The sequence below is a fragment of the Thunnus thynnus genome, chromosome 6 (assembly GCF_963924715.1).
Source record: "Thunnus thynnus chromosome 6, fThuThy2.1, whole genome shotgun sequence".
NCBI classification, from domain to species: Eukaryota; Metazoa; Chordata; class Actinopteri; order Scombriformes; family Scombridae; genus Thunnus; species Thunnus thynnus.
Genome location: NC_089522.1, coordinates 20884360 through 20908620, shown reverse-complemented (window position 1 = coordinate 20908620; position 24261 = coordinate 20884360). Strand labels below are relative to the sequence as shown.

General features: G+C 40.5%; 1 protein-coding gene across 1 annotated transcript; it reads right to left on the bottom strand.

Moving 5' to 3' along the window:
• Positions 1-115: 115 nt before the first annotated feature.
• dnah12 (dynein, axonemal, heavy chain 12) lies at positions 116-23753 on the bottom strand. Its single transcript, XM_067592507.1, has 74 exons — positions 23637-23753; positions 23247-23471; positions 22533-22620; positions 22382-22408; positions 22092-22281; positions 21929-21998; positions 21668-21826; positions 21347-21542; positions 20933-21121; positions 20438-20591; positions 20259-20350; positions 19970-20148; positions 19741-19876; positions 19504-19629; positions 19282-19416; positions 18204-18397; positions 17882-18125; positions 17592-17777; positions 17285-17485; positions 16998-17192; positions 16742-16863; positions 16512-16647; positions 16283-16429; positions 16044-16163; positions 15682-15838; positions 15422-15594; positions 15186-15338; positions 14849-15088; positions 14337-14582; positions 14083-14202; positions 13861-13970; positions 13548-13731; positions 13284-13424; positions 13099-13182; positions 12693-12881; positions 12439-12558; positions 12158-12346; positions 11929-12080; positions 11644-11782; positions 11325-11491; positions 10924-11179; positions 10493-10789; positions 10031-10209; positions 9601-9793; positions 9272-9433; positions 8966-9160; positions 8442-8575; positions 8195-8357; positions 8009-8089; positions 7738-7914; positions 7501-7632; positions 7305-7394; positions 7057-7197; positions 6709-6950; positions 6478-6625; positions 6225-6370; positions 5849-6063; positions 5562-5754; positions 5278-5470; positions 5017-5189; positions 4134-4274; positions 3834-3992; positions 3460-3755; positions 3117-3370; positions 2864-3004; positions 2605-2742; positions 2286-2519; positions 2004-2192; positions 1561-1664; positions 1263-1467; positions 1016-1153; positions 832-923; positions 656-723; positions 116-445 (listed from the first exon to the last, which is right to left on the bottom strand). Exons 2-74 carry the CDS (start codon positions 23453-23455, stop codon positions 252-254), a joined length of 11922 nt encoding a protein of 3973 aa, XP_067448608.1. The 5' UTR covers positions 23456-23471; positions 23637-23753; the 3' UTR covers positions 116-251.
• Positions 23754-24261: the final 508 nt, after the last annotated feature.

Genomic DNA, 24261 nt, shown 5'->3' with positions numbered 1-24261 from the left:
ATTTGTTAAAACCAGTGCAGTTCTTATTTTAATTTTTCTTGTTTTTGTTCTGGAATCGAAATAATCAGAAACAGCTGTTCACATCCATGCTCTATGTACAGTTTTGAAACACATATTCCCTTGTTGGTCACAAGCAGATGTGATTATGTTTAATTTTGCATTGTTAAGGAACAGATAATCAGAAAAGAACATCAAAGTGTTTTATGTGTCACAGTAAAATGCTTGAGTCTTCAACAGTGTGCTGTCTGATCTCAGTCATCAAGCTGGCAGAGCATGGCTACGCCACGCTTGATCCAGTGTTGAGGGCGCCTGCCAGTGGGCAACATCATGGAAATGACAAAATTGGTGGAGTGGCCTGTAGTAGAGAGGGTGCCCTTCCTCTCAGTGGTCTTGTAGAGAGGGCAAATATAGAGTTTCTGAGGCTGATCGATGCTCTTCTTTTGAGCTGTATGGCAAAGAAGCAGGAGAATAAACAAAGAAAATAGGAATGAGTTAAGAAAATGGAGACATAATAATAAGAGAATAACAGCATCATGTTTATAATCATGGGGATGCAAAAAACACCTGATAATATGAATGGCAGTTAGTTTGTCTTGTGTACCTACAGAGAAATGGTTACTGTGGTGGCTGTTATGCAAAATAAGGTAATACTTACTGGGTTTTATCCAGATGATGGGCACCAAGTCAAAAAGGACTTTGGGGTTCTGCTCAGCCAGAACTCCACTGATGACAGAGAGACAAGCAATAGTTAAGTTTTATCAAGTCTCCCTGCACTTCACTATTATATTGACATAAACATTATTCAAAAATAACTCTCATATGAACCTCTACCTTCCTTTGTCCCATCGAGCTCCATCAAGAAACAATCCACTAATGTAAACGCCATCTTCAGGCGCTGTGTCTGACTCATCAATAGGAAGAACCTGTGAGATAAAATCATGAAAAAAAAAATCACAGATAAGTGATCAGAAGTTCTTTCAGGTGGAGAAAGAGGGATTACAAAGTGTCTCTTGACCTCAAAATCAAAGCCTAGCAGATCAATGGGGACATGATATTTCCTGGCGTAGTTCTGCATAGCCCCAGTTAGGAAGGCCTGGGTGAAGAAGAAGCCAGGCAGCCAGAACACATTGGGCTTACTGGTGTCATACCAATCCTACAAGCAAAAGCAAAATATAAGTGGAGTAAAAAACCCAACAAAGCTCCTACATACAGTAATTAAATTTAAGCATACAAGACATTTCTTTTACATTAACAAGTCTCACTTGCAAAAACTTGAGCCTTGAGAGAAAGTCAGTAATGTAGCTGCCCAAGGGCTTGAGGCTGGGGTAAGAGCGCTTGGCCCATTTCTCTGGGACCTTGCCCACTATCAAACTGCCTGCAACTGCCTCCAGCTCTGCATCCATCACCACTAAACCCTTGATGGCCTTCAGCAGGTTCTGTAGACTAAAACGGATCGTACTACACAGCCTAAGAGAAAGGAAAAACAGCAGTACAGTCATATAGGATAGGTTATGATGTGTTGCACTTTTTCAAGTTCTGCACTGAGCTGTTTGTCCATACGTGTTGTAGCGCTCCATCTCTTGGACGAGCACAGTGTTCATGCTCTCCTCGTAGAGCACCGGGAACTTTGAGAGAGCTGCTTCTGTGTCAAAATTAGATGGAAGCTGGGGGGAAAGTGCATACAGGTTACAATCAAGGTAAACGAAACATCAACACAAATTTCCACTTTTCGGGAGAGATACACTTTTACTGATGCTATATTTGCATCAGTAATGAAACTCAATCTTTTAAAAATGGGTTCTAAAATCTAATAACACAACTAATGCTAACACTACTACTGCTAATAATACTAATCTAATACTTTATAATACTACAGCTTAAAATTATGTTTTACCTCAGAGCTATAATAACACGTTCCTTATATATTTTACAAGATATACAAAAGCATTTCTGTTTCAGTCTTAAAAATTGCTAAATGATGAGGAGGTTTGATCAATTTCTACCTTAGTAAGGATGTCATTCGCTATGTCATACAGGGTATTGTCACTCCCGGAGCTAGCTCCTCCCTTAGCTCCTCCTCCCTGGGTAAGTAGCAGTGAATCAAACATCAGCTTGGTCTGCTGCAGATCCTTAGAAATGTCTACATTTTCATGCATCCCAAACACCTCCGGGTGCTGGCTGAATGGAAGTTCCTAGAATATGATAAAAGGTGGGAGTCATTATATAGAAAAAAGAAACAAATACATATTAATCTTCTTGATATGTGTTATCTCAAGTGGCTTTACCTTGATAAATTCAATGTAGTCCTCATAGATAGATTTAGGTGGGGCAAAGTATTCGCCGCTAGGTGAGAAAGGGTAGCGAGGTTTCTCGATGACGTCCTTGTTATAGAAGTCAGCTAAGATGGTCATCAGCAGCCGCCTATCCCAGTCATCTGTCACACGACCACCATAGTTGCACTCCCCGGTCAGATACGTTATGGCCTCAAAGGGAACGTCATCATATTCATTCACAAACAGCTAAAGAGGAAAAGAAATTAAATTAAATGCATTTTAGATTCTTGGTGATGGTAGGAGCTTGGCTGCTGAAACCCTGAATGAATACCTGTAGCTGTCTGATGCTTATACGTAGGTCAGACTCATTAAAGCCATAGGGAATATTCCAGCCCAGTGGACCAAACTTCTTCCTCTCCTGAACAAGAGCATGGAAGAAGCACAGTCCGTACAGGAGTTTCTCCCAAATCTAGTGGAGAAATCCAAGAGTCAGAAATAGCTAGAGAGAATTTGTGACATTTGATACATCATTTAAATAGATAAATGCAAATTCCTGTGACATACAAATTGTAAGTTTCTCCCCAACTCACCAGCTCCTTATCAGGGCAGTTATTGAAGAAGTTTGGGTCAGAAACAGGATCTGACAAGTAAGACTGCAGTAGGTTGAGTCGAAGTCCTGTGGGAGGCTCGTTTGTCATTTTCACTCCATTCTGCAGGATGGTCACTGGAAACTGATATCAGAAAGGAAGTAGTTTTAAGACTATCATTAGATGAAAGCTCAATCTTGGTGCTTAAAGTTGTTAATTTATGCACATGTTCAGAATCAAATGCACTATGCTTTACCTTGGATGAGGGGTAGCTTGTGAGCCAAAGGCGGAAGTCTGGGTGGCATGTTGCAGGACTTAAGTCCTCACAGATTTTCTCTAGGGTGGACATCCAGGAAACAGCCAAGTGACAGTTCTGCAAACACACCCATGTCCCATCCTGCATGGCTGTGGATATCATTTTGGCAGCAATGGGACCCTGGCCCTGCCCCAGAGAGATGGACTGGAACTTTGTACCACTCATGTTCTTGTCACTGGCAAATTTCAGTAAGCCTGTGGAGAGATACTGTTATTTCTAATGATTTTCAGGGTTAGCATTACATGGAACTTTGACATTGAATCATTGGTACTGAAGAACTTACTAGCCATCGGATCTGCTCCTGGAGACAGAACAAACACCAGGGGGGTGGTGGAGTTGGAGTCCAGGTAGCTCTTACTCAGGTCAAAGGGAGGGGGCTGTACAAATTTCTTCCCCAGTTTGCCAGTTACATATTTAGTCACAGCTGGCACCATCTTATCAGGCCTGAGAGCACGGACAACGATCATCTTCTGCAGTTCATTGAGCTGTTCGCACCATGGTGCAGGCAGAGGAATGTTGCACGGCTCTTTGCTGTCATAAATAGGCTTGAAGTCTCCTGGGCTCTTGATGAAAGCTTCTCTGTGGAATAAATAATACTTTGATGAACTCAATTGACCAACATTAAATTATAATGATCGAGTGAATAATGCTCGTTACTTTAATCCCTGTAAGCCAGGCAGTTCACTGGCTCGACAGATCTCATCCCAGCTCTTGTCCTGCAGCCAGCTGGGGTCGGGGTTAGCGATGGTGTTCTGCAGGCCCACTCCTCCAGTCATCAAGAACATGAAGTCAGAGTATTCAATCTCCTCTTTTGCCCTGAATGGAATATCAATAGAAAATATCACAATACCAAATTCATCCATCATATTTTCATATGAGAACTTGGTTAAAAGCTTAAATCTGATCTTACTAGCTTAAGTCACTCAATCAAAATCCCCAAGCTGCTTTAACACTTACAGGAGTAGATTGCAGCAGAGGAGGAAGGAGAAGAGGAGTTTGTCCTTCTCAAACAGAGAGCGACATACGTTGCAGTACAGGTTAAAGGTGAAGTGATCAATCAGGTATCGAAGCCTCCTCTCCAGGATCTTGGACTTGTTACTGAATAAAAGACAAAACATAGGAAGTTTCAGATAAACAGTTAGGAAGGCCTGGGTGAAGAAGTTAGTTTCACTCAGGATTTCAAAGTCTAGCTGAATTTTGAGTAAAGGCTGAGTAAAGGGTTCACCCTCCACTCACCACTAGATAGTTCCACATTAGTCAAATATGCACTTGTGATGTTATAGTACAAAAAATGCATATTCTCTGTGTGTACAGGGCACATCTCTGGCTCCACATGACAAAAAAAGGTTACATTACATTTGATCTCCTCCACTAGAAGCTGCTGTATAGGAATAAGTTGGTTCTCACTCCACTGTTAATCATGTGCATGTATGCTGTGTAGCTTGCTGAATGTGCTTGATTTTTCAGAAAATAACTTAAGTTAAATTAGGGATTATTTGGAAAAAATGACACCAATTTAAGCTTGTGTACCATACAACCCTGGTGTAAGATGAACAATGGCACACATCTCTTCTAGATCTGACAGCAATTCTGAAAATAATTGAGCCTGACACGAAAAAAAAACAAATAAGCAAAGTGAGTTGCTGTCTGTCTATATTTGTTGTACTAATATGTCTGCAGGGTTCTGTCAGTGAAGATATTTTACGTAATCCTCCTCTTTGAAAAAATGTGTGATCCCTGTGTGATCGGGCACAGTCATAAAATCCAGGCAGTTTGCATTTGTCTCAATGCATTACCTCCTCTGGGACATTGCAGATTAAACTTCATGTGCGTCACTCACCTGTCGTGGATAGAGTTTATGTAGAGGTTGACAAACCAGCTGAGGGAGTACTGGTACATAGGGTCTATGTTAGTCAGGTCGGCAATACTGAAGAACAGGATGGAGGAGTGCTTGGCAATGGCTCTGTAACCCTCTCTAGACTCTGCTATTTTGATCTCTGTCTTCTCTGCAATCTGGAAATATGGAAACAGTTGAACGTTAGATGATCAAATATCAGACTCATTCACAATCCAAATTTCATTTTTAGTGCTTATTGCACACCTGTTGTTTCTTAGTAATCTCATTGGACATGATCTTTGCAGAGTCTAGAATCTGAATGGCACTCTCATCCTCCAGGATATTTCCCTCAGATGACTGGAGTGTCTCCAAGATCTTGTCCTCAATTTCCTTTAGCTGCCTCTTGTTTGCAGCTGACTGCAAAATTAGTGCATTTCTCTCCTCTTCCAGCTCTGGCCTGTAGAGCAGATGAAGCAGAAACAATGCTCTACCAAAATGACAAGTAGTATTTCAGTGAGATACCAACATGACGATTATATGAGCCCTACCTCTCTTTGGCAACCACAATTCCGAGCAGCTGGTCCTCTAAGCCCTCTGGGGTAATCATAAAATTGAGCAGGGACACTTTGGTGGCCAGTTCCGGTAGATAATGTGGGTTCCTCAGCTTAGTGGTGATGTAGAAACGAAAATCACAGGAGTACTCAATCACACTCTCCCCCAGCCTGATGCAATCCACACCACCTAGGTGAAACAAAAGTTCAGAATTCTGAATTTTCACAAGTTTTGAATTCAAATCTCAGATGGTCCTTTGGCAGCCATCTCACATTCCCAGCACCTTGTTTGAAGGTTTGTTTGAGCAGCAGTGGTTCCAGGGAGGGGTCCAGCTCCTCACCCACATTTTCCAGCAGCAACGGTGTTCCAAACTGAATACAGTTTTCCAACGTTCTCATGTAGTCCCCATCTGTCAGCTTGATTACACTCAAGTTGTTGTCTTTCTCTGAATTCTTCACCCATTTGTTGGCCTGGCCCTGAGGGTCAATCATCAAGGGCCTACAAAAACACAAGAACACATGAGATTCATTTTAGACTGAACTGTGCAACTTTGCTGCCAGTTTTATTCAAATTTAACCAAAACATGAATATTTCTGAGAAATGTGTTACTAATAAGACATTTAACTTTAAACCAATATATTTAAGCAATACAGACTCACCATCTACGTGAATTACTGACAATGACACCATTGTCGATAGAGAAAGAGTCACTGGGAAGGCCTGCGATGTTCCAGGCCCTAATCTTAATGGGATCTCCCAGGGTCTTACTGAGAGAGAAGTCATCTGATGATGGAATGTTCTTTGACTAGAGATATTGGAGTAGATGAAAAGAAAGATAAGAAGCAATTAAATATGTCTGAATTCAAAGAGAGTGACCATAAAATTTTAAATAAAGAACCAAAGGACTGTTACTTGGCAGAGTTTAGTCCATAACTTGGTGCAGTCCTGTCTGAAGCCAGCAGTGAAGGCACCCAGGTAGGCGATGACACCAGCGGAGATAAGAACATCTCCAGTTAGGTTGTCATACGTGTTCTGCAGATCATCTGCTGCCTTTGACCATCTAAGGACAGACACTTTTTCAGTTAGTGGTACATTGCAATTCTTTTAATCGCAGAAAATCATGAACCACATAATATTTATCACCTGGTCTTCTCTCCACCCAGACCACCAATGAGTTTCTCAGCCCTCTCCAACTTCCTGGCACACAGATCCACCTGGAACTCCAGCTGGGCTTTCTCCTCTGTCTTCTCCTCAAAGGTTTTTTGAAGGGCAGCTAAACGATCCTCGACCTCCTTTAGCTCACCTCTCTTCTGGTCCAGCAGGGCCATGGTAGCAGCCAGGGACTCCTGGGCCTCTGCAAGATTGGCCTTCTTAGGAGCCACAACCTAAAAGCACAGAGTGGTTGAGAACAAAGAAGTGGATGCCAGCATGCATATATCAACAGGGCAAGTCAAGAGATAAAAAGTCTACGCAAAGCTAGATACACTGCACCTTTGCCACCCTGTCATACACCTCCATCGCTTTGATCCACTTGCACAGGCCCTCTGCTGCAGAGGAGGCCTTTGCCACTATGCTGGGGTCAAAGTCAGGATTATTCATGTATTCACCACGGATTTTTTGCATCACAGGGACCTGCAATTAAAAGACAGAGGAGTTAGTGGGAGCAAAGTGGAAGTGTTTTTAATACTGTGTTAAAAGTGTTAATAATACATAAAAAAAAATGTTTTCCTGACACTCACAGGAATATTGTCCTTGTCATATTCTTTAAGGTCTCGTAAGAAGTTCATATCACCCAGTAGCTTCTTGCTTGGACCCCAGTAGTCAAAAACCTACACGATAAAATAAATTATTCATCAGGATATTACTATAATTTGTAATGTTAAAATATTTTAGTATGATAAGCTTTGGCAGTGTTATATTTTTCCACAGTCCAACCTTTTTCCCAGTCCCAGCAGGGTCGGCTATCTTATCTGGCTTTATGTCCTTCATCACACACACAGCTGCCATCACTAGCTTCACCCCTGAAGGGGGATTTTTCATCGACTTCACAATTGTGACATCAGAAGGCTGCAACGAAACAGACAGCTCAACTTACTCAACTGTCAAAACTGCAAACTGATCTGTGTGGCAAAACATGGTACAATGGAGCGGTGCAGTTTAAAGGGTGCTCACCTTCAAAGTGTTCAAGGCTGAGAGAGCAGCCTCCAGGGCAGGGATGGCCTCAGCCAAATCACTCTCACACTCATTCTTCAGAGCCTGAGCCTCATTAGCTTTTATAGTTGCTGCCTCCTCATCAACACGCACAACTTTACTTTTGGCCTCCACCTCCACAGACTCCACTTCTATCACCTGAAAGTCATAACATTAAATAATATATATTTAATGTATGTATTTATATTCTAGGTTGATGTTAAGGCTGAATGAAGATGTGAAATTTATTCACCTTCATCATTTTGGTGTTATCTATCTTTGCTTGTTCCAGTTTGGGCTGTAAGTCTACTAGTTCCTTTTTCATCTCACCAACCTACAAGGGAGATTGTTGCAATAAGTTATGCAAAGGTATACTGATCATTTAATAAAAAACTAGTGAAATACAAAACAACTCAGGTAAAAACGATATTGCATATACCTGAGATTCAGCGAAGGCTAGTTTATCCAGACCATTGGTATACCTCTGTTTTGCCTTCATGACAGTGTCTCTTTTCTGAGTGAGGAGCAGACGAAACGCTGCAATCAGCTCCAGATAGGATGTGGGTGTCACATAATTATGTCGACCTAGCTCAGAGAGGAATCTGCAAAGACAACAACAGTGTAATTAAGGGATTATAAATTCACTGTACCTTTGAATATAGAAGTTATAAATAATCACATCATACTTCTGTGAGAGCTGTTTGGCAGAGGTATGGAATGTTTTGCAGATGGGTATGACCTCCTGCCTCTCATTTTCACTCATCTCCAACGTCTCCAGGAAGGAGTTGGCTACCCGCTCAAGAGCCTCCTCTGGCCATGGCTGTCAGGGCAGAGAGATGAAAAGGATAGTGAGGATAGGGACAAAGACAAGAGCCTGCAAAGAGAGACTGGTGACACTGTCAATCGTGTCTATTAGCTAATCTACAGTATCAGTCGACAGTTTGGACACACTTTCCTATTCCCTTAAATGAGAAAGTGTGTCCAAATTTTTGACTGGTACTGTATGTGTCATATCTTCTCCCTTTTATTTCTTTTGATGTTATCTCTCGCCCAGACAGCACAGATGACTAACTGTTACTGACAGGCATGCAGATACATACATGCACAGACAGAATTTAGTATTTTCCTTGTCTGGCATATGTGGTATATTTGACTTTAGATAAAAAACAAACTACAAGTGCTCATGCCAGTCTTATTGCCTGTTTAGTACCTGGAACCAGTCAATGGTACAGCAGTTGATAAGAGATGGAAACTGGCGCAGGCGATTTCGAAAGGCGTCTCCAATGGGACTGAAGGCCACAACAATGTGCAGGTTCTCCCTACAGCGTGCCACAAAGAATGCAAACAGAGTCAAAGGGCTCAACTCCAAATTCTTATTACCAGCCTGGGCGACAGGACGTACTGCCTGCAGAAAGAGAGATGAAGTAAGAGTAATATTAAGTATAAATGTATATGGCCTTTTATATAAGGTATACATTGTTCTATAAGGGTATACGTGTAGTTTGTAATAACCTACCTCCATGATCTCTTGTTTTTCATCTATGGCAAACAGATTGGGCACTTCCCCTGTGTTTAGTACACTGTCCACGTCTTCTAAAAAAGCCTCGTCTTTGATCTGAGAGTCCGTTAGCAAGAACACTGTCTTCTGACCTTTCACCCCAGCATTTTTCAACAGCATCTGTAGTATAAGGAGAAGCATGTAGACAAGGTATTGTGACTATGTTAAAATTTGTCACAACAGTTTAAAAATCAAAAGGATTACAGACAGAGAGCAAAATTGTGTGAGGAAAAATACATGTAATGCTTCAGAATTACAAGAAGTCTGTTCTAAACTGTAAAGCTGACCTTAAGGTCATCTCTCCACTCAATCATGCCGTAGCTCTTAGAAATCTCAGGCTGGAACATGGTCATGTGAGCCATGGATGTGGCCAGACGAGTGATGGACTGGCGTCCGCTGCCTCCCACTCCCACTAGCAGGGCATTGCCTCCTGGCTGCTTCAACACACGGCTGATACGGGACAGGTGCTCCAGGACATACCTACATAATGCATAAATTTTCTTATCAGGTGATCAAGTTTCCATGCAAAGACTGAATTGAACATAAAAAGCACATTTCATTAACTTACCACATGAAAGTTAAAGTCATTTAGTTGTACATTAAGTCTAAAATCTTATTTTTCTTATGACAACAAAAAGTCTACTAATTAATAAAGTGCAATAACTCCACATTTTATGCATGTAGTTGAATTGCCTTTATAATATAAAAGTCATTTACCGGAAGATGACGAGATTCATGCGATTCTTGTGCATCTGGTTATATTCATCAAGACACAACTCCACCACCTGAGCAAAGCTTTCCATTGAGGGCACCTCAGCATACAAGCGCTCATCATCCTCCAGGTCAGGATTCATGTAGTCACCAAACAGTAGATTCCGCATGTCTTCTTCAACCAGCTGAGAAAGGACGAACAAAACAAATAAATATAGAACATATATATATATATATATATATATATATATATATATATATATAAATATAGATTTTCCTTGATAATTTTATATGTATTTTGTATCAGTGAGGTGTAAAAACTTCAACTGTTTGGAAGTTTCATATGCTAACAGAAAATGAATCACAAAAAAAAAAATCAAATCTTAAAAGGGAAGACAGGCCAAAACAGCTTTTCCTGCATTCTCAAACACATGACACCACAGCAAATATAACTGAATCTCTGCTTACTTTACTGCCTTTTATCAGGTGATCAAACACCTGGTCGAAGGACTCTTTGAAATGATCTTTGAGGATGCGGTTCATCAGCTGGAAGATCCATGCTCGATCTTTGTCGTCCACCAGACGGTCATAGTAGACGCGGAAGACCTCATGGACAAACAAGCGTATCATAGTGCGTTTGTTCTCCAGAGACTGCTTCTTCAGCAGCAGGCAGCCTTGGATTACACGTGAGAAGTCCCGCAGGTTGAAGGTGTAGTGAGATTTGGCTGGAGTAGGAAGCAAGTTATCCATTGCTTTCTTATACACCTACAAATTAAAAGCATAAGATCAGAAAGCAATGGAGAAGACAACACATGATTGATAAAAAGCATTTGACACACCAAAGAATGTATTTATTCTGATTATATTCTGACATCACTGTGGGTCTTTAGGGGACTCACTTCCATTGTAGCTGTCACTATTTGGTTGCCAATAGTGAAATATTCTGGTGGGAATTCATTGTTTTTGAGATAGAAGGCCACCACACTGGAGAAGATGCGAACCATGGTGTCATCACTGAAGGCATTGATACTAAAAATGTTGAAGTGCCGCAGGAAGCGAGAAGTCACAGCGTTTCTCCCACCACCAGGGGGACCCATAGCTGAAATGAGCTGGAGGTCGACCAGGGTGATCTTGGATGTATCCTTCAGATCGTACCTGCCAGAGCATAACAGATAAGGTCTGATTGTTTAATGGACAATGCTTAAGTCTCTTTAATGCAGTAAATTCACTGCTCTTCCTTTATTATATCTCTCTTGTTTTGTTTTGTTTTGTTTTGGCATCTATAGTGGATGGTTCATACCAGTTTCCATGGTCTATATACTGCCGCAGAAGCTCCACAGGAGGCTGTGCTCCAAACTGTTCCAGTGCAGGCATGTTCATATCATCTACAAAGATGACACACTTCTTTCCCACAGGCGGCCCAAACACTCCCTTCCTTCTCTTATCTAACCTGGACATGATGATATTCTAGAAGATGCAAAAAATACAGAATAAAGAAAGGAAAATTAATTTTATTATCTTTTCTTGTTTGTTTAGATCATCACATCACATAATGTTTTACTAGTAATACAAAAATTCCTGCAAGGACACTCTTTAATCCATGATTCCTATATGCTGACCTGGGTTTGGTTGGCACTAGTGCGGGCTGAAAAATTGATGAAGAAGGGTAGATAGCGGTCTTTGTCCAGATTGTTCATCAACTTCTCCTTCACATACACTGACTTCCCAGTGCCAGTAGGACCAACAAATAGTAGAGGCCTGAACAGAGAAACAGAAAAATCAATGTCTAGCAAAAAATTGAATTTGTTAAAATACATTAGAAATTTATTTACAATAATTTATGGCAATCAGCACTTTTGATATTTGTGTTTATCAATGCCACTGTGACCCCTTAGAATACTAACACTCCGTAGTTGATGCAGAGGTCCATGAGGTAGGTGTAGCGAACAGTGTCTATGGTGGGAACAATGATGTCTTGCACTTTGGTGTTCTTGTCCCCCAGGTTGACATTTTTGATGCCATCATTCCAGTGAACCCATCTGCCTTTTCCTTTAAACTGTACAAGAGATTACAGTGTGATTTACTAATTTAAACACAAGAGAAATACCTCTTAGTGACATAATCGCACAGTACCTCATAGAAATAGTCATACACCAGCCCTTTCTCATCCATTGGACACTCCCATTTCCCCACAGTGTCAGGGATCGGATATTCTTCTGTCTTTCCTGACACAGTCACTCTGAAGAAGTCACTAAACTTCTCTCTGCTGTCTGCATCACAGCTGCCACCCACAGACCACACCAGGGAGAAGGCAAAGGCTGCCTGCAATCATAAAGAAAGAGAAGGGGTGGTATCATACAAAAAAAATTGAATATTATATTATTCAAAAGTATATAATGATTAAGTCTTTTTACCATGATCCACGTGCGAATATTTTTATTCCCAGACTCCATCTTAACAGGTTCAGTGAGCAGCATCTCAAACAATCGACATAAGGACATCACTGTATTACTGTTGCTAGTGGAAACAACTTCCTGTAAACAAAACCATAACCCAGCATTACAAAAACTCTATACTTAACATGTAAATGAGTGTAAACTTCTACCTCTACATTTTCTACAGATATTTGTGTCTGGATTGTTCTGGGGCCTTACCCCAGAACACTTACTCTGCAGTTTTTACGTAGCATCCTGAGGGCAGGCGGCAGCAGCCAGTGGAAGAGGTCCAGCAGCAGTGAGTGGTTGTCCGGGCTTTGCAGAGCATCAGCAAGATTATTCATCCAGGAGATCACTAAGGGCTCCCAGCCCAACTGAGACGGTTCCATGTAGATCATACCACATCGACTGACTGTTGCAGGCTGCATTGGGAGAAAATAACCAAACACGATGTTTTTATAACATCCAATTACATCCCGTCAGTCAAGCCTGGCATGTGTTGTTAATTCTCATTGGCTAGTTGAATGTTTATCAACATCTATTCGACCACGTTGGTGATTTATTAAAATTTGCAATTGTTAAATTTAAAGACGGGATAATCAAATAAATCATTTATTTCACTCCAAAAACCTAACTTACTGAGGCCTGTGATAGATCCATTGCTTCAAAAATCAGACTCATCTGATTGGACATCTGGATAATCTCACCACTCATCAGGCACAACTGTACAGAAAGAGCAAAGCAATAAAGATCTTACTCAAGTATGTGAGCACCAATTAAATATTGCAATGAAATATCAATTGCTTTTACTGTGTATTACGTACCTTTTTGTTGTCATCCAGCACAGTGTTCATGCTCTCAATCCACAGTGTATCTATGGGACCATCAAACACCACCCATTTACGGTCCGGTGTCTCAGCTGATGCAAACTCACGAAATGTGTTGGCCACAATCCCATCTGTCCACTAATAATGAGGAAAACATGAGAAGAACGTGGAAGGAGAAAGAAATTGCCACCTGTTGTCCCAGGTCTAACAGAGGATCTGTGATACAGTACTCATACATAAGGATCCAAAGCACAGGCCTACCTCATGGGAAACTAAATCAAACTGTCCAAAGAGCTGCCCCATGGTGATGGACTTTGGGTTCAGTGTCCTGAAGATGACCTTCTCCACCTCACTGTACCCTCTCTCATTCATGACAGTCAGAGTGTCAGCTAGAACGTGAAGCACTTTGGTTTTCCCTGCAAAAGGCTCTCCCACCATCATGAACCTGATATAAAAAAAAGAGTATCTTGATCCACTTCAAGCCAAGTCCCAATAATGTGATATACTGTATAACTGAATAAAAGGCATGTAAGATTTCAAAATATGGTAACATGGAAATTGAAACATAAAATACCCATGTCTGACTATCATCATCTCATATGTCTGGATCATCTTCTGTAAGAAGACCTGTGTTGATTGTACATTGTGATTTTTACAGCACTCTGTAGCAGCCTCCAAGAACAGCTGCCAAAGATATGAAAAAAACACAGATTGTAATATACAGAACAATATTAAAATATGCAGGCATTGTTAGATTAAGGACAAAATAATAAGTAATGGAATCAGCATATCTGACCTGATAGTCAGCTTCAGGAAGGGAGATGCCTGGGAACAAATCACTGGTGATTCCATTGAACAGCGGAATATCATGGGAGAGAAACTTGGGCTCATTCACATCCTTTATGGACCTCAGGAGCTCGATGTTACAACATGTGGAAAAAGTGGTAACAGACAAATACTGCAAATCAACTGACAAACCAGAGAAGTTCACAATTAAGACATACTCTTTAGACTAATGTTGAGCAAATGCATTAATTTCAGCACAAATACCAGTATGTCCTCATTCTCATCAGGATACTTGAGCTTGAGGTTTCCTGCAGCCACAAGTACAGCTTTGACAGCCCTCATGCCGTAATCATAATGGGACTGGGAGGAGAGTTGCTCTGAACAGAGTCTGTAGGTCATCACAATCTTTACTGACAGTGGTTTGGCATTGAGGAATCCATATGAATACAGAGAGATCTCTGCTATCAGTGCATAGTTGGGGACCATCATGGCCACTGTTCGGAATAACACCTGAGGAACAGAGAAAAACAAGAAAATTAAATGAATGTGTTACAGCCAATGCTTCCCTCTATTACCTCTATTATGTTACATTATATACAGTGTATAATTTGATGTTGGAATGTCAATTGGAATGATTATGTCATCATTAATATCACATTAAGATGTTTACAGTTGCATTGTATAATAATATTAATCTACAGCCAATATTTTTCATAACTGACAATCTCAACCCACAATGTCAGATAATATACAGTATGTGTTCATTGGTAAAAGACCTTAAGGTTATCAGGGAGTTCTGAGCGTCCTGCATAGCCTGGGTTCATTGTGATGGACACAAAACAGTTGGGGTTGAGTTTGAGCATGGTCCCTTCGAAGTCAAAGTACTCCAGATTCAATTCAATGGCCCTCTGGATGCAGAGAACCTGCTGGGCCACTACAGACAGCACTTCCAGCTCAATTCGGTTGAACTCATCAAAGCATGCCCACGCACCAGATGAAGCCAGACCTTTGAAAAACTGAGAGATTGCACCAGAATATATGTCAATATTTGTGCATTTATTACTACAGCATTAGAATTAATGATATAAATGTGACATTTCATGCTGGTGTTACTTTGCCCATGGCGAGGTAATCCAGTCCGTCAGAACAGTTGAAGACCACACACTGCACAGCTAGAGCTTTGGCTAGATCTTTGGTGGTTTCGGTCTTTCCTGTTCCAGCTGGACCCTCAGGTGCACCACCCAAATTCAGGTAGAAAGCCCCGATCTATAACAAAGAGAATATCTGATCAATCAGCAGTATTCCAATAAAAAAGTAACATGTTTAGAGGTTTTTTGTCAGTTTTTTACCAGGGTTCTGTAGCATCTGTCAGTCAGTGGGGTGATGACCAGACGTGGCGAGTTCCCCAAGTACTCATAGGCGTACTTAACATCACAGTTAATTATGCGAACACGAACGTTGTCATTGCTCCAGTAGTAACGAAGCTGGGCTAGCCATTGGAAGTCTGTTTCATTTGATACTCCTGTTATAAATGGAGACATATTATTTTATTTTTGACATTTTTAACTTTTTTTGGGAGTGCTGTTTCTGAAGCAAAGCTATGACGTACCTTTCTCAATTAGCTCCATGACCACATCCCTGGCATGGACATCAATTGTGACGAGCGCTCCCAAAGTGGTCCGTGTTTGTTTGGGCAGTTTCCCCCTCACCAGCTCCACAATGTCATTCAGCTGTTTCTGGAGCTGCTGATAGTAGTTCTTTAAACCCTACAGAGAACAAAAGCACAATTACTATTTTCATTTTTCCCAAGGTGATTTTGTTAAGGTGTCATGTCCATCAAAAGAAGAAATTAGGTCAGTCAATCAGGAGAAAGACACATCACTGCACTGTGCATCTATACTATAAAAATCCATCACTGTGTACAGTACATGTCAAAATCTTTATTAGGTCATAAAATAGTTAAAAACCTACATCGGCTCCTGATCTGATGGCTTCATGCACCTCCAAGGTCCAGAAAATCTGAGAGGTGCAGAGCACCACCTGCCCAGGCCACTCCTTGACCCACTGGCTCCGCGGGGTCTCAGCATAGGCCTGTCAGTACAACCACACTCAATCACTCAGCTTTCACCAACTCACATTTATATTCACACATAAGAGGAACCTCAAATTGTTCAGATGCAGTGTATGATCCATGAGAACAGTGAACTCACCACCCTGGAACGGGCTACTACATCTCTGACACTGCGGAGCATCACATCCTCCACCTGCACCAGCCACTTCTCCACAGCTCCTTTGGCTTCAGATGTGGAGATGTGCTGGATTAGCTGAACACGCTCCCCTTCACTACTGTACATGGCCTGAGCAAGAACAGTATGCAGTTTAGTAAAAGCCATAAACCATTCTGTCATGTAACAATAACAATACATGTAACTGAGTTACCTGGATATCCAGATTGGGTAGGAAGTCTAGTTTGGAAATACCCTCAAAGCACTTCTTCAGATGGGGCTGTACTCGCAGTGGATCCTTGGTCTCAGACAGAATCTCCAACATTTCATCATTGGACAAAAAGAAGAACCTGGCAGCAACAAGCGGCAGCAGAGCGGGTATCAAAATATATGATATTAACAAAGAACTGGATACAAGAAACACTGCTAAATTGCTTTGTTTACCTTGGAAAAAAGAGACGCTTCTTTTCCAGATAGGCATTCAGTCCTTTCATGATGCTATCAAGGAGTATGTTGGAATCTTTCAGTTTCTCTAGCAAACCAGGCAGTGAGGTTGCTGGCAAAATCTACAGTTACAGATCCATCAGTTAACTCAAACAGTCTATCTTTTAGAATTTCTTATTTCAGAATAATTTGCAAACACATTTTCACCAGTGGACCAGAAGCCATGTGGTCACCATAAACCTTTGCTGACAACTACCTTAGGGTCCTTGACGCAGTGCCTCATGACCTCTTTCCAGTTTTTGTCTACAGTTTGGAAGAGTCGTCCCTCCTCTGGAATCTGCTGCATGATGTCTTGAGAAGAGAAGATAGGCTCCAGGTAAAGCCACTGGGCCTGCACCTTCAACCACTCATCTATTGTTTCCTGGATACGAAGCAGACGCTCCTCCCATAGCTGAGATCAAAGAACAAACTGTTAAATTTCTGCAGGACTTGCATTTAATAAGTATCATTTGGTAAATAAACTCTCCAAAACTTGAAACTAACTCTGATCTCATTTTCAAAGGGTTTGATGAATGGCGAGCCCCTCATAGTCTGAGTCTTCACAATTTGGTCATCTAGCATTGTCTGAATCTCATCCAAAGCAGTCAGGATGGACACTCCAGTCTCCCTGTAAGGTTGATGGTGGAAATAAACACTGTCCCAAATATTCACCATGGTTTGCATAGCCTTCTCCAGGGAAAACTCCTGTAAAGACACACAGTGGGGATATGTAGCATTCAACAAGTAGACTTAGTATTTAAGTTTTTCTTAAATGCTGTAAAGACAAACACAACATATTAAGACTTCTCACTTTACTAGCAGCAGCGCTGATAGACTCAAACTCTTCCAGGTAAGGAGCCAGGTTTTGTTTGAGAACTTTGCGTAGTGTAGTACCAGAGTCAGGAGTGAGATCATATCCCACTATCTCTGACATCTGGTTCCAGTGGCGAGCTCTGATACCTGGATTACACAAGATGGACACTACAGGGATATGGTCCTGTTGACACAAGCACATTCCACATAATGTTTTAGCATCAGCAACAACAAGACTATGATTCTTCATTCTTGAGCCCATTTTAAAATAATATTTACATACAATACCTTGAACTCTTTGATCTGCTCCATTACAGTGGAGCACAAAAGTACTGTGGGACTCCCCCTCTTGCTTGGATCATCCTCACCAGGTCGTTGCCTAGTCTTGCCAGCAATCTTTTCCATCTCTTGCTCAGCCTTGTTCTGTTTCTGTTGGAAAAGCTTCAGCATCTTAAAGATCTCCCTAAAGAACTCATCCACTTTTACCTCCATGCTCTCGCCATTTAGGTCCTGGAAGGAACCATCCATCCATCTATACACATAGAAGATAAAAGGTCATCAGGGCAAATTTTGTAATTAAAACACAACACTCATCAAAGTTAAGTCAGACCTGTTCTCTGTACGCTGCCAATTCAATACAAGTCCAAACAGCTTCTGGTACGGCTCAATGCTCTCTTTGATGACCTCAACTTCTGGGTAAAATGTTGGGTCCCAATTGTAAAAGGCCTCTTCTTTGTTTATGTAGTCGATTGTCTCCTCAGCCTCTTGGAGAAGTTTCTGAACTGTTCTGACATCCGCCACATACTGCCCAAAAAGTGACAACAAGACAGTTATATCTCCTGAATAGTGCTCTTGTTCTGATCCAAAAAACAAAGCTTTCCATCTCCATTGAAGTGGCAAAATTTAAAATCTCCTAACTGCAACGTGGACTATATTTACTGAATGTTTCTCTTGTCTCTTTGTCTAAATTTTAAACTTGTTATGCCAATGATCCAAATCAGTGGCTATTTAACAGAAAATTAGATAATGCAGTCTTTTTATTGAAGTATAATAAACATGTCAGATTGAATTACATGGAAATCATGCTCTGGAGAGCTAAAATATTTCCATTTGATGTAATAGCCTCACTAGAAAACCACAAAGTAAAACTAAACCAAACTAAAATTACACTTTATGATGCTCTTGTACAATTCAGATTTTTACTTACATTGAACTGGCACTGCCAAGCATTTTAAAAGCATATTTTAATATGACTATATGGCCCTAATACTTTATAAGTTATTTAAGTCAAAGCTATTTTTGACATTTTGGGAAATATGCTTATTTATTTTCTTGCCGAGAGTTAGATGAGACGATTAATATCATTTTCAAATTTATTCGTTCAATATGAAGCTAGAGCCAGCAGCCAGTTAGCTTAGCTTAGCATAAAGACTGGAACCAGAGGTAAACAGCTAGCCTGGCTCTGTCTGAAGTGAACAAAATCCACCTACAAGTACCTCTAAATCGCACTAATTAACTAACTAATTTAATCCGTACAAAAATCACATTTAAAATTAACAATTTGTGGTTTTATGATGGGTTATATGAGATGATACGATCTTCTCATCTAACTCCAGACAAAAGAGTGTATTTCCCAAAATGTTGAACTGTTCCTTTATGGTAATCTGAAAGCACAAATGACACTGTACCTGCTGCATCATATCCATCTCAGAGCAATGTGGGAACTCCTCTATCCTGCGTCCCAACTTTTCAAGCTGTACCATCAATCTTTCTCTTTTAGCAAGGAGGTCCTGCTCTCCTTTCTTCTTGGCACTCTGCATCACCTGGAAAATGACATAACTAGCCAGAATCAGGTCATCCTTAAAAACACAACCATGATATACAGTTGTAGGAAGACACTGGAGCATTACCTCATCATTGAGTTCAAAAACATCAAGAATTTTCTGTGGCCAGAGAAAGACAGTCGAATTAAGCTCTAGATCCTCTGGCTCAATAATGTGGACATCCAGGAGGTAGATCAGTCTGCAATACGCTTCCTGTCAGAACACAATATGGTTGTAAATTATATTAAATTTTAAGATAACTGAAATCAATATAAATGCCTTTGTGTAAGGTACAACAGGTAAACCATTAATCGGGTCAGTCACCTTTATTTTTTCATTAAGTTGTGCAGTACCCTTTGTCTTAATGAAAGTTATGTAATCTCTCATCTGGGTCATGTCCTCTGTATTCTCTGGTACTTGCAGAGCTTTCTCTCTGATGGTTTCAAATTCAGAGCAGATCCTTTGAACAGAGACAAAAAGGGTTACACATACATAAAAATGTGAGCCTTTTAAATAGGGAGGGACACTTGTTAAAAAGGAAGTATTAACTCACTGTAGATTTTGCGCACGGTGGCTGGTTATCAGTTTCTTCAGAAGTATTTCAGCATAGTTTTTGGCTTTGTTGGCCAGCCCCTGTTTCAGCTCTTCACAGTCCAGATGGACCATTGTGAAGTGAGCTTTTGCTGGGAGGCTGATAATCTTCTTTGACAGAGCACGAAACTCCTCCACTTGCTTTAAAAAGCAGCCAGATTACACATTGACAGTCATGTGAAACACTGATAACAAGGAAAGAATAGGTCTATAACATATGCAGCATAAATTAAACTTTTTTGATTTGTCACCTCAGTATATTCATCAAAAGAGTGCTCTTCTTCCATGAACTTCTCCAATCGAGCTTGTGCAGTTCCATTGACTAACCAGTCGTAGTTGTCAACTACAATATAAAGCAGAAAAGTCAGCAATAATATAAATTAAAATCATTGGGTTGGTGATAGGAAATGAGTGGATTATGCAACATCACCATAACTCTGGAAATGTTTGTCAGGTTCCTCTAGATTCTTGTGCACAGCGGTCTTTACAGTGATCTGAGCCCAAGCAAGGATGTGATCAGCCACCTTGGCATCCACAAACGAAGATGTGGCCTGTGTCAACCATGACTGGACTGTCTGTACTTTCTGTGGATCAATACCATAGATATTAATACTAGCTCAAAATACATTTACATGAAAAATGTGTGAGAGCCAAAAAATTCTGCACATTGTCAATCACTTGTACTCACATTTACAATGTTTCGGTCTTCAGACCTTCATCAGGAAAAAATGATATTTGTGCAAATTTCAAAGTTTATAATTGTGCCTGATGATGGTCTGAAGTGTTGTAGATAAAGTGAGCACAAGTGATCGACATTGTGCATATCAGACTTTCTGGTGTGGAAGAACTTTGTAGTAATTGTTACATGAAAAATGTGACATAAAGTTGCCATTTTCTGTGAAATGGCTATTATACATAACCTCACCTGCAGTGCATTTGTGATGGCATTAAGAATTTCAAAAACAGCTGCCTCCAGATCTTGTAAGGTGGGGTAAATTTCCATCTTTTCATCATCAAATGTTAAGGCCATACGAAAGAGGGGCAAGCGGTGGTGATTGCTTGGCTCAAAAAGACTGACAAACTCCTCTACGCTTGTCTGAAGCAGGGACTTCAACTATGTATTTAGAAAAGAAAAAAATGTCCATGAGTCTACATTGGTAATGAAGGAACATGCAAACAATGTTAAAGTATATAAAAAACATTCTATAATGAATTAAGTACCTAAAAATTGTCAATTACAATGTGGAAATGTATCACATATTTTTATATATCAATCAAATAACTCTAAATTCTTCATTCTGACTCTTGTCAAGTCAAAATGAAGTCAAAATAATCCCACCTGATTGGAGATGAGGGTGGACGCACAGTCATAGAAGGAGTCCAATTTCTCCTCTTTAACTCCCTTCAGTGTTTCTTTACTTGTTAGTAAGTGTATGACTTTGGGAAGCCAGGTATTCATGATGCGCTCTTCTGTCCTCTTACACTCCACCGCCATTTTGTTCTGTAGGCTCTTACAGTCCATGGGTCCTGAAGCCCTGAACCAACAGGAACCAAAATAAATCAAAAGGCAACCTCAGCAAATCCACACATGAAATATCTTCACTGCAGGTACAGTATATGCTCATTTAAGCAGTGCTGTGATGCATTCATGGTGTCTTACCTGCATGCTGAAAGATCTACCAGGACCAGTGGAGAAAATGTCATGTAGCCAATATCCAAGACAGTCTGCATTACCGGATGAAGAATATGCAGATTTGTTTTTATCATCTTCCGGCTTCTGATAAAGGTATCATGCCAAGGTTGGGAGAAATCAAGAACTCTATAAAAGACAAGAAATGTTTTTTACAAAAGGGCATGAAAAACTAGACTAACAACTACTTGGTTATTGTGTGTTAATCATTTATGTACATTAGACACTCACTTTGGTTGAGTCGCTGTCTGTTTTTCTGAGGTAGTTCCTTCATTTTGTGGATTCCTTAGTACTGTGTCCACTGATGAGTAGATATGGCATAATGAGACATGGTTCATTTGTAGTCTACATCTACTCTGCAAGCATAGACATGTACATAAATAATTGGTAATACCTGTGTGCTTGACAATCACACTGCGGAAGTTTTCACTGACTTCCATGCAGAGCTCCTGCAGTAGTTTATTTGTCTCAGGGCTCTCTTTAAGTTTAGCTGGGACTCGGGTAACTATGGAGTCCAACCACTGCTGCTGGATTGGAGTGAATGGGCGGCTCTCTACACACTGCTTCAAGAACATGTAGTTCATCTGCAAAGGTGGCCAAAATAAAATATGACAGGTTTTACACACAGATAAATATGGTTTAGTCTCTTAATAAGTCAAATTTAATAATAAAAAGTAAACTTACACTTCGCCTCCGCTCCGCACTAAGCATCTGTAAAGCAGAAACATACATTATATTGTGCACTATTTCTATATTAATATTTAAAATGTGTGTATGGATAGATAGATAGATAGATAGATAGATTGATTGATTGATTGATTGATTGATGTCTTACAGAAGATGGTAACTGTGGCTCTGGTGACTCGTAGTGCACAGCTCTCCTCTCTTTGCTTTGTCTGTAGGCCTCCATTGCTCTCGACACCCTGTAATAGTTCAGTCAACAAACTGTCACATTGCAGGAAACCAAATGACCTACAAAATGATTAACTGCCTAACTTAGTTAAAGGTCCCCTCCAGACACGTTTTAAGATAAATACTCTACTTTGAATAATAATTTGTGTTTGATGTTTGAAAAAATGTATAATTACCTCATTAAATTACTTAAAATGACATCTACTCCTTCTCCCTCATTAAAAAATATATATGAATATGCAAATATTTTTCATTTGAAAAGTTTAACTGCAGGACACAAGATGTTTCCTACTTCCCTGTAAAGTAAATTTTCAGTGTGCACTGTTTTAAGTTGAATATTGGACAAAGATTGGCTTCCAAACTATTTCTGATGTCACAAATCATGCTTGTAGGCCCACCCCTTAAAATTGGATTTTCAATTAGCACAGAGAAACTTCTCACTATCAGTACATGAACATGAAAACAGCCTTCCAGTGTCAAACTATGCACATACATCATTCTGCACAGTGAAGGTCAAACATTGAACTGTAGGAACAAGAGGAGGGGGGGGGGACTTTCAGTTAGACCATTCTCAGATAGATGTAGCTATCATTGAAGTACTGACAAAAGAGCTGTCATAGCTGAGCTGAAAACATACAATATTCTGTGGAGTTGCTCTTGCTGCACTTTACTCCTCCTGTGCCTCAGCAGCTTCTTGTGAACCGTTAACGTTATCGTGTGCTCCTTTGCTGCTGCGGCCTGTCCAACCTCTCCCTGCTGCTGCGCGCCTTCAATCGGGGGCAGGGCTGGATACTTTGACATGCCCTTCACCGTAGAGGCTTTGAAAACGTCGGGAGAGGTCGCCATCTCTGGCAACAAGCCGCTGAAAAGAAAAACAAAAACAGTTACAGCTGTTGTAATTTAACACTAGGCTAGCTTCCAGTTGTTAAGCTTGCTACATTTTTCAAGCGGACTGACGTTAATGTCACTGTAATAATTATCTCAAAAGATGATTGCAATAAATACGAATTGGATAGCTGTCGTTTACCTGTTCGTTCATATAATATCCTCCGGTTTCGTTAGTTTCCTAACAGCTAACGTCAATTTACTCAGTTTCACCTCTTAAGGGACTTCGGAGACAAGTAAAGTTAAAAGCGTCGTTTCCATAGAAACAGTAAACAGGGACGCTATGGGGAGGGAGGCGGGGCTTGTCATTTTTACTTTTCCTAGGATGGCGAAGTCAAAACACGCCCTACTCTGCCTCTGATTGGCCAGTACTCGTTACCTTCGTTGGTTGGATTGGTTAGATTTAAGCATGAGGCGTGAGATTGGTCAGAGTTAGGGTAAGAATATCAGGGTAAGCCAATCAGATGTGGAGAAGGGCGGGTCATGACTTCTCCGTCCTGGAAAAAAAAATCGCCTCCTGTATCTGCAAGATGATGAAAGCTGGTTTACTGTCTGAAATATAAAAACTTGAAAAGACTTAAAATAGACAATAAATACAGTTACTATAATTTGTATGTATTATTTTGTGAATTTCATGTCTATTCCATGTCTCATAATATACATAAAAATATTATAGGTTACCACTAGATACTAAAATCTGCATTATGTGTTATGTGTGGTATGCCTTTTGCATTAACTTAGAGAATTCAATTTTGATATTTATAGTT